The sequence below is a fragment of the Schistocerca piceifrons genome, chromosome 7 (genome assembly GCF_021461385.2).
Source record: "Schistocerca piceifrons isolate TAMUIC-IGC-003096 chromosome 7, iqSchPice1.1, whole genome shotgun sequence".
Classification (NCBI taxonomy): domain Eukaryota; kingdom Metazoa; phylum Arthropoda; class Insecta; order Orthoptera; family Acrididae; genus Schistocerca; species Schistocerca piceifrons.
In genome coordinates, this window is record NC_060144.1 from 568,695,443 (window position 1) to 568,709,937 (window position 14,495).

A 14,495-nucleotide genomic window follows, 5' to 3' on the forward strand; every position below is an offset into this window, starting at 1 on the left:
TTGTGACATATTCCTTATTACTCAAGTTTAGACGGAGTGATCAACACAGCCAAAGGCCTTGCTCATATCACATAAGGTTAGTGGTATGTGAGCATGGTCCTCAAATGTTGCTGAAATGTCTGTCACTAAGAGTTCTATGGTGTGTATAGTTGACTTTTCTTTTCTGTAACCGAACTGTGATGTACTTAACATATCATTTAGTTCTTGGTACTCATATATCTGTTGATACCTTATGGCCTCAAAGACTTTGGCTAGTACTGGAATTCATGAAATTGGTTTGTAGTTTGCTGGATCAGATTTGCTACCTTTCTTAAAGACTGGAGCCACTTTGGATAGTTTCAGAGGATCGGGAAAAATCCCTTCTATGAGACACAAGTTTATACAATATGTTAATGATACTGCAATGTAAAGTATTATTTCTTTCAGTAGATTGTTTCATGTATTCTGTTGTCAAAGTCCTGTTTTGAATTAGAACAGTTCAGAAATTTTGTCTTGAAACTTAATCCTTGAGGTATCCGTGAGCATTTGTTCAAGAAGTCTTCTGGTATTTTCATCTATCCCTGAATCACAAAGTATCTGAAATAGTGTTTGTCTGTCAACTGATCACAAGCCTTCTTGAAGTCTATGAAAGAAACTACTGTGTTTTTATTTTGTACAGCTCTCACTCTCAAAATGGCTTTTAAATTGTGAATCTGTTCTGCACATGATCTGTCTCCTCTTATACATCTTTGAAGTGATTCTTTTCCTATGCAACAGAGCTGATCTATAAAAAAAATTTTTTTTGAACACTCTTGCAACACAGGACATAAAGAAAATTTTGAGCTCACCTCACATAGCTTAAAACTGTGTGCTCAGACTCCTCAGTATATAGCCCTGAAAATTCACAACACACTAAAAGGGTGTGACATAATGAATATGAAGATAAATATTTTAAAATGCACGTTATGTGATTTTCTAATTGAAAGATGCTACTATTCTGTGGAAGATTTCATGAAGGACGAAGTGATATTTCGAGCTGGATCCCTAAAATGGAATAAAAATTTATGGAAGTTATAGTGGATGTCAATGTCATAAATTTGTCACATTTTAAATAAGTAGATTCTTCACAAAGTAATATTGTAAGTGTGACAACATTTCAAATAAGCAAATTGTAACCGTGACATGTCTCCTGTACATCAGACATATGTTCTAAAATACTGTACTTTATGACAGGAATAAAACACTTTTCATACTATTTTTCCTAAATTCTGTTTGGCACTCTGCTATATTAGATCCTACTTGTTCTTCTTTCTATCTGGAAGTGCTTTAGACAGTATTCCATTTGTTACTGGTAACAAAGTGATTCCCCTGTAGCTGTTGATGTCTGTTTTATCTCCTTTTTTGTGGGGAGGATGAATCGTGCTTGTTCCCAGTCACGGAGCATGATTCCCTTATGAATTTTCTGCCATGCTAATAAACCATGTTTCTGCTACTAACCATCCTTGCCGGGTGCCTTGTTATTCTTCAGTGACTTGATAATCTTTTCTATTTTTTCTATTGCAGGTGGCTCTGATGGTGGATTTTAATCTGTGATCTGTCAATAGGATCTTCATAATTTAATAGATTTTCAATGCATTCAGCTAAAAGTGATGGTGTCGCCATGGGGAGTCCTTTGTCTCCCCTGGTGGCCAATCTTTTTATGGAGGATTTTGAGGAGAGAGCACTCGACTCTGCCACTTTTAAACCGACAGTATTTTGGCGGTATGTTGATGACACTTTTATAGTGTGGCCTCATGGTCTGGACCATCTCCAAGAATTTTTACGTCACATGAACTCCATACATGAAAACATAAAGTTTGTCATGGAGAAAGAGAAAGATGGTTGTCTGCCATTTTTAGACGTCTTGGTGCGACGGAAGAGTGATGGCTCACTTGGTCACTCAGTGTACAGAAAGCCCACTCATACAGACCTGTATCTACAAGCTACTAGTTGCCACCATCCAGCACAAACAATGGGCATTCTCAAAACCTTGATCCACCCTGCCCATACTATCTCTGATGCCGACAGTCTTCAAGCGGAACTGGAACACCTGCACAAGTATTTTTGAAGAATGGCTTTTCACCTAGGCAAGTGAACAGAGTGATGAAGACCTACAAACGATGGAACAAGGAAGAGGAAGAGGCCTTCAGGTCAACTGTTTATCTGCCATTTATTGGGAATATTTCTTCACAGATAGGCAGAATATTGAGAAAGTATCAAGTGAGAGTCATCTTTCGCCCTCCTTTGAAAATTCATCACTGGTGGGATCTGTTAAAGACGACCTGGTCCTGTGTAAATCAGGTGTTTACAAAATTCCGTGTGAATGTGGCAAATCATATATAGGGCAAACGACACGAACTGTGCAGGAATGCATTGTGGAACACCAACAGCATACTCGCCTTCTCCAACCCACCAAGTCCGCAATCACCGAACATTGTATTTCCACAGACCATTCTATGAATTACAACAACACAAAAATTTTGGCCCATACATCAAACTTTTGGAGCTCGATTATCAATGAATCTGTGAAAATAAGATTGTCTGAAAACGAGACTCTCATCAATCGAGATAGCGGTTATCAGCTAAACTCTGCTTGGAATCCTGTTATAGAGAAACTTTATAGTCAACGTAGTTATCTGCATAAAGATGGAAATCAACCTGATACCGATACGCCAGGCTTTCACCATGGAGGGCGCGATGCGCAGCGCATGGAGCCTTTATGAACGCGCGCGCTGAGCAGTGCATGCGCAATGTCACCTCAGTACGGCTTTAAATAGTGGAGCTCAGCACATACTCACCAGTACTACTACAGTGGCACTCACCTGAAGATGGCCAGAAGACTCTGCACTGAAATATTGTGGCAGGACGTTACTGATATCCGGCAGTTCCTCCGTATTTTTATGGAACAATATTCAGCTAAAAGTTGGCAGTTCTCTTCACAGCTTAAAACTATGTTTCCATTTTTATCTTTAAAATGTCAGCTTGATGAATGGAATCCTGTTAAAACATTTTTGGAAGTCTTATAGGAGTCCCTAGTGTTGTTCCTTTTAAAGTCTGAATCCATTTCTTCTAGTCTGTCTTTGTCATTTTTCTTCACTGATCTGATAATTTTTGCCATTTGTTCCCTTTCTTCTTTAAACTCTTCACAGTATTCACATTTTTTAATACTGTTCCATTTTTTCCATGCCTTTAGTTGATTGTCAATTACTTCATCTCATAACTCATTCTACAATTTGCATCTTGGTATTTTTCATGGTTGTCCCATTTCTCTAAATGACTCTGTCATTATTGTTTAATTTTTCTCCATTCTCTCATTTTTCATGTGTTTAGTATATCACAGTATATCCTGATTTTGTGTTAGAAATTTAGTGCTTACTCTCAGAAAACTTGTTGGTTTCAGTTTAGGTGTGTTCAGTTGAAACTTGGTCTAGATGATGTCCTCTATGGTGCACTGCTTTGCCTGTCTGGATGACACCCTTATTTACTCTCAGAACTTGACCGAACATTGTGAACACCTCAGCAAGTTTTTTATCTGCCTGTAACAAGCAGGGGTCATCCTCAATGTGTACAAATATGTGTTTGGGATAGCTGAGATTGACTTCCTTGGACACACAATTTCCTCATCGAGCTCCAATGCCCTACACAAGAAAGTCTGCACAGTTGCCGAATTTCCGTGCCTCACAACAAACAAGGAACTATGCTGGTATTTGGGTGTGGCAAATTTGTTTTTCTGTTTTCTAAAAGTGGCCTCCATTCAGGAACCCCTCACTGCTGCAAATGAGGCAGCCAAACAAAAGGTAACAGACCCATACCATTGACCCAAAGTATGACAGCCAGTTTTGAAGACACCAAATGCAACCTTGCTGACGTGGCCCTTCTGGTGTACCCCACCACTCTGCCCCCCTTTACTATCATTACTGACGTGAGTCAGTCCGCAATCACTGTGGTCCTACAGCAACATGTTGGGGACACTTGGCAGCTTCTGATTTTCTATTCAGGCAATCTGTCAAAATCAAAACACAAATGAGCTGGGTACCATTGGGAGCTGCTTGCAATGTACAAGTCAGTGATATATTTCTGCTCCTCCATTGAGGAGTGCCATTTCATCATTTTTATTGACCACCATCCACTCAAGATGGTTTTTTGTCAGAAAGACTGCGACCAAATTTTGCCTCGGCATTTCAGCCAGCTGGGGTGCACAGTGCCATTTATACACCATGTAGCTAGCAGCGATAACATTGTCACCAATTGTCTCAGCCACTCCTGTACCCTCAGTCCCTTATTAGATATGAGGCCCTAGCAGAAGCCCAAATCACCGACACTACACCAGCTTGCTTATGACAGGATCCGAATTCAGACCTCATCTTCTAACTACAGTCCCTGGTACTGGCCTGCATATTTGGTGCAGTCTCCTGTCTGACTCATCAGACACTACAAGATCTGAAGACCGTATCCACCTCTACCTCCCCACTGCCTTCTACCTTCCACAAATCAGTTTTCTACCACTTCCATGGGCTAGTACAGCATGGTGTCCACGCATCCGCTGGCCGCACCCAGAAATGTTTCTTCTGGCCTGTTGTCCAACAGGAGTCCCACATGTGAGCTCACGCTTGTGTCCCATGCCAGCGTGTCAAAGGGGGCTGTCACATTTACATGTCAATGCCCTTATTTCCCCCGGCTGAACACCGGTTCTTCCATGTGTATGTCAACCTCAGCAGCCCCTTGCCCTCCTCGGATAGCTGCCTCTTTCTCCTCACAGTGATAGACCAATTCACATGCTAGCTGGAAGCCATGCCCATCCCAGACATTTTTGCTGAAACTGTCACCACCACATTTGTGAACATATGGGTTTTGCATTTTGGTTCCTCCCACCACATAACGTCTGACCGCAGGCACCAATTCACTTCCCATTTGTTCAAAACCCTGACTGAGACCTGCAGTAACTTTGTCCATATTACCACTAGCTAACATCCTGCAGCAAATGACATGGTAAGAATGTTCCCACCAAACATTGAAATTCGCTCTTACCTGCTGCAGTGAAGAAAGGTCTGCCACCTTGCCACTGGTCTTGTTAGGTCTGCGGATGACCCACAAGCCCAACGGCAAGGCTTTCCCTACTGACTTGATCCTGACAATGACTTTATTGAGCCACAGTCTTTTCCCACTATGTGGTGTATCTCAGATCACATTCAGCAGCTGCAGGACTACATGGCCTGGCTGTGGCCAATCCAACCATGATGCCATGGCGAGCACAAAACTTTTGTGGATGGCAACGTAACATCATTCACTCACATGATACTATGCAACAATGCCTCCACCCACTGTACTTGGATCCTCACTTCATTCTGCAGCGAAGTAACAAAATATTCACTGTGTGCCTCCATAGTGCCCTGTCAGTGGTGTCCAACAATAGACTAAAGCCAGCTTAGCTGTTCACCGTTGAAATGCTGATAGACCACTGGTGGTTGAGATATCACTACCAACCACTGACACCACGGACGCCACTGCTGACACCAATGCCCTCCCTGAAACCACTAGCACCTGGAACCCAGATGCAGCCACTTCACTCCTATTTGCTACCCACCCCACTGCTATTCCTGAGCATGCAGAACTTGATGCCGAAGGCAAAACACGCAACACCGAGCCTTATGCCTCATCATCACTGACCAATGGAGATGCAGGGGCCTCTCCTCCACCAGCCAAACCCTTGCAGCAGCTCAGAATGCAGCCTCCAGCACCCAAGAAGTGACACCTTCCCCAACCACAGTGGCAGCATCCCAGCCCAGCTTCGAGCAGATGGCAGGGACAGTAGCAGCATTCACCGATGTTTTGCACTGTGCTTACCAGCCACACTGTATGTGACCATCGATGCCCTACCTGCCCTAGTTCCCCATTCTTGCCCCTCGTCCAGTGAGACTGCACTCTGATGCAGCTCTCACTCTGCCTGGCATGCCCCCTGCATCCTTCGCCACACCACACAACACCTTCTTCCCTGAGCTGAGGGTCCAGCCATTAGTCTCACACTCCGGGCCACTGCCTGCCACCACACTCAGCATGTGGCCTGGACTGACTCCCTATGCTGCCTACCCACCAAAGACATACACCACCTTTACTGCTGCCCACCCACTGCAGACATACGCTACTGCTGCCGAGCTGCCGCCTGGCCAGGAGTAGCGGCCAGCTCCCTTACCCCACTGCACACCATGCCAGCACACCCAGGTGCCCCCGCAGTGGCTGATGTGGTCACAGACCAGCTGTGGCCACCCACCCAATGCCAGTGCCCTACCACCACAGCCACTGGCAGTGGCCCAGCTGCTTCTCCCCACTGCATGCCGCGATGCCTCATCCCTCTGCCAAAGTGGTGGGCGTCTCGCATACAACCCACCGTTAGACTCGCATCACCACGTACCTCTACTGCCAAAGCTTACATCAGTGATTGACATATGAGAGCTACACTCATACATCGCCACCCCAGCATCTGCCGCTCACAAGGGGGGAACTGTGTGGTGCCTCTAAATTCCAAATTTTGAGATCCCCACAGTCTGCCCTGGCAGACAACTCTAACCACACAGCCACACTTGGACTCTCTCCAAAGAACCCATGCGCATTAGACAACTGCTGACAGGAGTGTATTTCCCCCACCATCATATAAGAAAACGGATGCCTCTACTGGATTTTCCCTAGCTGTAGATGATGCCATTCTCATGTGTGTGTGTGTGTGTGTGTGTGTGTGTGTGTGTGTGTGTGGGTGTGTGGGTGTGTGTGTGTGTGTGTGCGTGCGCGCGTGCTGAGCAGCAGTAACAGTGGCTATGCGAGTGTGTCATTTGCTATTTCAGTTAATGTGTAGTGTTGTCTTATGAGGAACCGGGTGCTGTATGAAGACTTGTAATTGGTACAACCTGATGGCCTTCCATTGGCAGTATGTGGACATGTTTTGATGAGTTGCTCTTGCATCGCATTTTGAAAATAACTTCCAGATGCCTCATTTACCAAACAGGACCAGTGGTATACTGTGGCTTGTACGTGCAGCTGCCTATTTTAATTCACGTAGCTTGTTGATGTAGCCCCCTCCGTATGATAGTGGGGACAGTAAATTCTACATGTGGCAATATAATTTTGTTCTGCAAATTATTGACAGATTGTTGCCCATGTCTAGCAACCACATGTGCCCCACTTCTTTGCTTCCCAGACTCACAAGGTTTTGATTTCGCCCTCCACACATGTCTGTATCCAGTCATTGTAGTTGCTTAGATTAAGACTGTCTTTCTCACACCCTGCACAGGAACTTAATTTTGTAGCCTGACCGGAGAAACTAAAAGCTCCACCAGCATGGATCTGAACTGTAATAAACAGACTACTAGACAATTTTATAAGTAGTTTTCAATAGCACTTAGGTTGTGGATAAATAAATAATCATGTGTCTGAAATTATAACTTTGTATACTTCTCTAAAATACATATTCCATTCCACCGCTCCCCAACTTCCTTACCTTTTAAATTTAGTGACAGTGCACACTGCGTGGTGAGAGGAATGATGCAGTCTCACAGTAAAGCGCAAAAAGGAAAAAATTTTTGAGAACTGACAAACTGCAGCATGTGTGCTGAATCATTATCTAATGGCTTTTCAGAAGAAAGTGTGGTGTGTAAGGTATTCTGCCAAAAGTGGTGACATTGAACTGGCAACAAAGTCATATACTGCATAGCTTCAAGGAAATAATAAGGAGTAGCAAGAGGTCACAGCAGCGCTGGAATTGAGAGGTCTTCAGATGCCAACACAGCTAAAGGATAAACAGTCGTGTTTGAAAACTTCTTCAGGGGTCATCTCCCAGTAGAGCACTTCAGCACTAAATTGCCATGGCAATCGACTGTACTCATGGCATGGTGTGCTTCAACTGCTGTGGCACACTAGTCAGAGGGCTAAATTACCTGCTATCTGCAACAGAAGGTGATACAATTTTAATACTTCTTTCATACACACTATTATGTGGGAATGAGGCATTAAAGTGTGGTAAACCTATAGAGACAAATTGGCCTTTCCTGTGTTCCCTTCATGAGTTGTACCGGAAACAGGGAGCAAATAACAGTAAAAAGTTTCTTGTGGAGTATTACAAACCCATAAACCATCAACACAGACTTATTCTTCAAGATACTGTCTCCTTATCTGTTCTACAATCACATCCTTCTCAAATATGAGTTGAACCTCTCATATTCCTCTACTTCATATACAGTAGGTTTGTAGTTTATGACCCTCTCATCAGGCAGCACCAGTCTCCCTGGAGGATTGTCTGCAATGTATTTTTTGGACACCTGGATCAGCTCCACTGGGCGACAGAATTGGAAGCAGAGCCTGAAGCAGCAGCAACACCAACCTGCAACAAGAGCACACAACTCCGCTGAAAGGTAAACACCAGGAAAGTTAGAATAAGGTTCTGGAGAGAAGGAAAATGTGTGAGGAGGAAAGCAATATAGAGTAGCTGGGGAAAAAATTAGATAAAAGGAATGCTTTGTACAAAGGGTTTTTGTGGAATGTCATTTCAGATATTTATGTCAGTATAAAAATGAAGAAATGGTATAATATACAGACATGCTGGGAAACATTGAAATAAATGGAAGTGGAAAGGATACTACAAGAAAGTTGCAAACAGTATGAGCAAAAGTTATCATCAACAGTCAGTTGTTTGCATGGATTGTAATTGTGATCTCGCTTTGAAGTGGAATCAGTTGTTTTACAATAATTTGTAATACTCTGTATCAGTGGAATACATGGAAACTTGCTAACCATATGAATTAACGCCTGAAGCTACTCTTTTTAAAATGTGGTGGTTTATACTTAATTATGTTCAATGTTCCTCCCTCTCCCTCCCTCCCTTCCCTGGTCTTTGTCACACATACACACACACACACACACACACACACACACACACACAAATATGAAAGAATAGTTGATTACACACTGGGCTGATTTGTACTTAATAGCACAGTTCATTATGTGAGTGATCTCCATGGCATTTACTCACTGTAAAGAAACTTCTAAACAAAGAGCAACTATTAGGTGGAAAACAAAGCAGAAGGCTATACATAAAGAGACGCTAAGTGAAACAGTCTGGCTGTACATAGGGCAATGTATGAAGTGTTTAAGGAATATCACAGTAGGGTCTTGTTGAACAATTTCTGACTAAGCACAAAAATTCTGGTCATATGTAAAGACTGTCAGTTGCACCAAAATTAGAATCCGATGAAATGTAGCGACCAAGATTGACTAATGTAGTATATAATGCATCTAATTTTGAAACATTATGATACCACTCTAATTTTGTTACATGACTATGTATTTATGGTCAGGTCTTGATTTTCAACTTTCACTAATTGTTGTTCAACAACATTTGAGACAATATAAAAAGTGCTCTAACAGAATTTTCATTCAAGCCTTATAAAATAATGTGGGAATAAGTATTTCATGGGTCAGAATCCTGCCCTGGAGACGCTCAGACTCCCAGCGAATGGTTACATAACTACAGATACATGTTGTAAGGCCCATGTTACATTGTCAAAGCTCTTCAACAAATACTTTATAAAAACTAAGACTATGCTCTAACTTTTATGAAAGATATGATAAAAGAACTCATGCACACCATCACTGATTTTATGAAAACTTCTTTTATAAAAGATATTTGGCAAAAGTCTTTTAAGGTATAATGTGAACATAAGGTATGGAAAATGAACTTTGAAGAGATGTCTAAGACTCTCCTTTGTATATTACACAAATGAAGATGGTCATGATTCATGTATTTAACTATGAGGAGGAAATATGATTTGTAAACTTAAAAAGTAGTATAAAAAGTTATCCACAAAAATATGGCATAGCAAAAATAACATTTATGGATTCTGAAGTAATTACAATAAAACCCCTTTTTAACAAATCTCTGGGACTGTAATATTTTTTTGAAATAGGTGTTTTCCTTAAATGGGGGGTTTTAACAGACTACATGTAAGGAGTGACCCATACTCATAATTCAGGCATGTTTAGTTGATAAAAGCGCTATTTACCAATGTCTTATGCTACAAATTTGTATACAGTAAATACACAATTGTTACACTATTCAGAAAACATATCCATTATTTTTTTTTAATCAAGAGGTCTCATTTATTTTGTCCTTCCAGCATACTGTAATGAAAGAATTGTTGCTACAGCTGATTGATATAGGTCAGAAACGATTCATCTGGAGTAAAAGAGGAAATAAAATTCCCGATAGTATCAATTCCTTGCACAGCAGCAGTGAAACTTGATGCAACAACCTCCTTCTTTCCTTCCTCTTGATTGCTGTCACCATCAGCTCCTACTTGTGTTTCTTCTCAACCATTTCACTTGCATCAGCCATGGGCATGGAAGTCAGGACATCATCACCAGGACAAACAATGTCCTGGGATGTTGCATTTTCTGAAATTACAGTTTTGGTACTCTATTCTTTGTCTGGAACATATTGTCTTTAGTAGGAACTGATGAATGACAGCCAGTCTTTGTGAATCAATTTAACACAGCCTGTTGCGTTACAGAGTTCCAGGCATCAACAAATGTGTGCATAGCCTGTACAGTGCTGACTCTCATCACTAACTTCCTCTCAAACAATGAAATTGGCGTCTACACAACAGGTACTCTATATTTGGCTTTAACAGAGTATATTATGCCCAGGTCCAGAGGCCACATACAACTTGTGCAGTTTGAAGGAAGGAGCACATCATCTACATTTCTCAGAAATTATGTTTCCTTGGGATGTACAGGCCATAGGTGAATAATAAGTACCATTTGACTTCCAGCTGCACAACAGATACTCTATATTTGGCTTTAACAGAGTATATTATGCCCAGGTCCAGAGGCCACATACAACTTGTGCAGTTTAAAGGAAGGAGCACATCATCTACATTTCTCAGAAATTATGTTTCCTTGGGATGTACAGGCCATAGGCGAATAATAAGTACCATTTGACTTCCAGCTGCATTCATCTTAACATTTAAATGTCTGAAAAAGCTGTAAGGTTTTCTGACATTTCACAATAAAAAAGTAGTGTTCTTATGTTTTGGAAACACCTGCGAATTAATAGCAGAGGCACCAATATTGTCATTATTTTTCTGTACTTTTTTGACCTCCTTGGCATTTTCCCCCCTTAATAGGACATGATTTTGCAGAAGTAAGTTACAAAGGTGCATGTTTCATCAGTGTTGAAAGTGTACCTAGCCCCATAAACCTGTATCAGTCATGGCAATGGAACATTGTTCCAATAGTTTACCCTTTCTATGAGCAGAACCTCACTTTCTCCAGTTACAATTTGAAATGAAAGATTATGATGTTTTTTAAAATGATTCAGCCAGCTACTTGATGCACACTGAAATGTTTGATGCCACTCTTCAGAGCAATTTCAGAGCTTTCTCTTGCAGTACGTTTCTGCTTATAGGGGTGCTTCCATTTCTCAATCCTTGAAACTACTTATAAGAATATTTTCCAGATCATTGAACATAGACATACAAATGTTCTTCCATTTTGGATCCTCAAGAATCATTAGCTTCAGCATTTAGAAATGCTTCCTTATTTTTAAATAGGCCACATTTGTAGATGGCACTAAGTCATATTCCTTCACCATGTCTGAAAACTTTTGTTATGGTTGTTGTCGACATCATGGGCGATCATCAGCTTTTGCTGAGCTGTTATCTTTCTACATTCTTGGACTACAACTCCAAAAAAGTAAAACTGAAAACTTGTACACTTCAAGTAAACAAACAACTGTACTTTCCACACTTTGTAGACCCAGTGACTGTGACCTCAGATCATGTGACGTAAGTTGCCCGGCAATTGTTTTCAGATTCATTCAGTGCATCTGCTTGTATTGCTAGCAAGGAAGTCAAGTTGTTGACAGTGACCTAGGTATGTGTTGGCTGGTTGAATCTACTGCATCTCATGATAAATAATATGGCCTGTGTGAAATGGAAAGAATTCAGAAACTCACATGAATATGTTAGGAATTACATAAAAACTGATTTCAATTTCTGAAGTGTTTCAGGTTTATTCCTTAAATTTGGACTTGTGGTGGCATTGATCATCAGCCAACATATTGATTGTGGCAACCACAAACATATTTTTCTCTGTAAGGTGAAATCACAGTCTTTATTCTATAATTCCCACTTTGTGTTTTGCATTAATGTGCTCTATACCTGATTGATGTATAATAGTGACAATAAAGTGTGGAATTCTTAGCCAAAGTGTCAGTACATTATTCTACCACCACCCAGCCGCCAAGCATTCCCACATTGGTGATGCGAAATCACAGTGCATTCTCCATGTACGTAATAGACATCCAAACTGCTGCCAGGACAATGAATACCAGTGATCACCAAAGACTTTTAGGTCACTTTGATCAGGTTTTACAGTATTCATCATGAATTACACAGTGCAATATGCGATTTGGAACATATCAAATGCAAAAGTGTGAGCGAAAGTGAATTTTTCCACTCTCCCTCATGTGCACAGGAAACTCTCACCCCATGTGGCACTATTCACTGCACCCCACAACAGACTTGATCAACTCAACTCCTACAGAGCAACAGCTTGATCTAATGCCTGTAAGTGACCCCACCCTCCAGCTGGATCCCAGTGTTCACGCACAACAACACTTACTCATCCCTCCCCACCAGGACTTGTGCTACCATGCCGGCTTCTCAAACAACAAATCCATTTCTACCAGAGCTCAGCTGGCCAAGGCGTGCCAGAACCTTTCTGGTTTCTCTACTATGCCATGGACAATCAATGGTGTTCTGCAAGCCAATGCTCCTGGATCTAACCAATTGGTGCCCTACGGACACCTCTCCTATGACACTTTAGCAGTGCCATATATGCCTCTAGAACTGCCTCCATTCTTAGAGGATCAGCCCCATAATTTGTTAGCTACCACCAAAACAGTATTCACTGCACACAGCACATCTGATTATACATCAAAGTACTCAAATTTATTGTGTCATTTAGACAAATATCTAGCACATTCAGTAACATCATAATCATTACTGTCTCCCCATACATTGAACAAGTTTGAGGCAGCCAAAACAGCTTTGCTTCTAAGACTATGCAAGGCTCCTGAACAACAAATGCATCAAGCTATTCACTCAGAACAATTAAACAGATGACACCTATCCCAATCTTGGCACCTTTTACAGGCTGTAGTGGATCCCTCATTAATGTCCAATATTTCATGTGGGCCACATAGTTGAGCAAATTACCACATGATATAGAAACTGTGCTGAAATGCATTGAAGGACTTCCACTGGAAAATAAATTACAGTTGGTAGATTGCACATACGGTTTTCATAATTGCCGCCCTCACTACCCAGCAGCCATCAGCACTACGTACGAGGCCTGTTCAAAAATTCTGGAACTTTGTGCAGAAAAATTTTTTTGCACTTACCTTTTACACTTACCCTTTACTTTACCTTTTACCTATTCTTCAGCTAGTATAGCAATGTGGTAAGTCGACACTGAGGACAAGCAATGAAGAAATAAAACAGGTGAACATCACAAGCTTTGTTCAATTTGAATGATTTCAGCTGTTTCTCTACACCACTGGCACTAATACTTATTTCATTCATCTTTTCAGTGTTATCAGAATTTAAATTGGTTCCTGGGTTTTCCTTTGTAAATGAACATTTGAAAATGGAGTTGAGCATTTAAGCTTTTGTTTTGCTACCCTAAATTTCGGTTCCCATCTCATTTGCTAGGGACTGGACACTAACTCTGGTGCCACTATCAGCTTTTACATATGACCAGAATTTCTTTGGATTTTGTGAAATATTATGTGACAATATTCTGCTATGGAGGTCACTGAAGGCATCATGCATTCTTCTCTTGAAAGCCAAATGTGTTTCATTCACCATCTCTCTATCCTTTGTGTTACACCTATTATGCAGTAATCTCTGTTTCTTTATAAGTTTCTTTATGGCGACTATATACCATGGAGGTTACCTCCCTTTATGAACTGTTGTACTAGGTACATATCTATCTAGTGCATGGTCAACTATTCTTTTAAACGTGAGCCATAGTTCTTCTACTTGCTCCTACCATGTGCTGAAAGTTTCAAGTTCCTAATTGAGATATGATACTACTAATTTTGTATCTACTTTACTAGATTAGATTAGATTAGATTAATTATTCATTCCATAGACCCACAAAAGAGGGTATCCTCCTGGGTGTGGAACATGTCAGATAAACACATTACAAAAATGAAATTGGAAAAACTTGAGTTTCATTAATTTTAATGATCCTCAGTCAATAAACAGTAAAATTATGTACGTGAATTAAAATTAAACTTCTAATATTTACAGGCTTAATACTTACATCTGCTTTCATTAAATCCATCATTCACACAGTAGCTAGCTACTTGGCTATTACAACCAAGTATTGTCAAAAATTAAAGTAAATTATTCATTTCAATGATCCTC

The 14,495-nt window shown here is 41.0% G+C and overlaps 1 protein-coding gene across 1 annotated transcript in view; it reads right to left on the reverse strand.

The window, feature by feature from the left end:
• Positions 1–7,440: 7,440 nt before the first annotated feature.
• Positions 7,441–14,495, reverse strand: part of LOC124709084 — a 30,220-nt gene continuing 23,165 nt past the window's right edge. Inside the window, exon 3 of the mRNA XM_047240732.1 lies at positions 7,441–8,386. Coding sequence (XP_047096688.1) covers positions 8,190–8,386 — 197 coding nt within the window. The 3' untranslated portion in view covers positions 7,441–8,189. The remainder of the gene's footprint in view (positions 8,387–14,495) is intronic.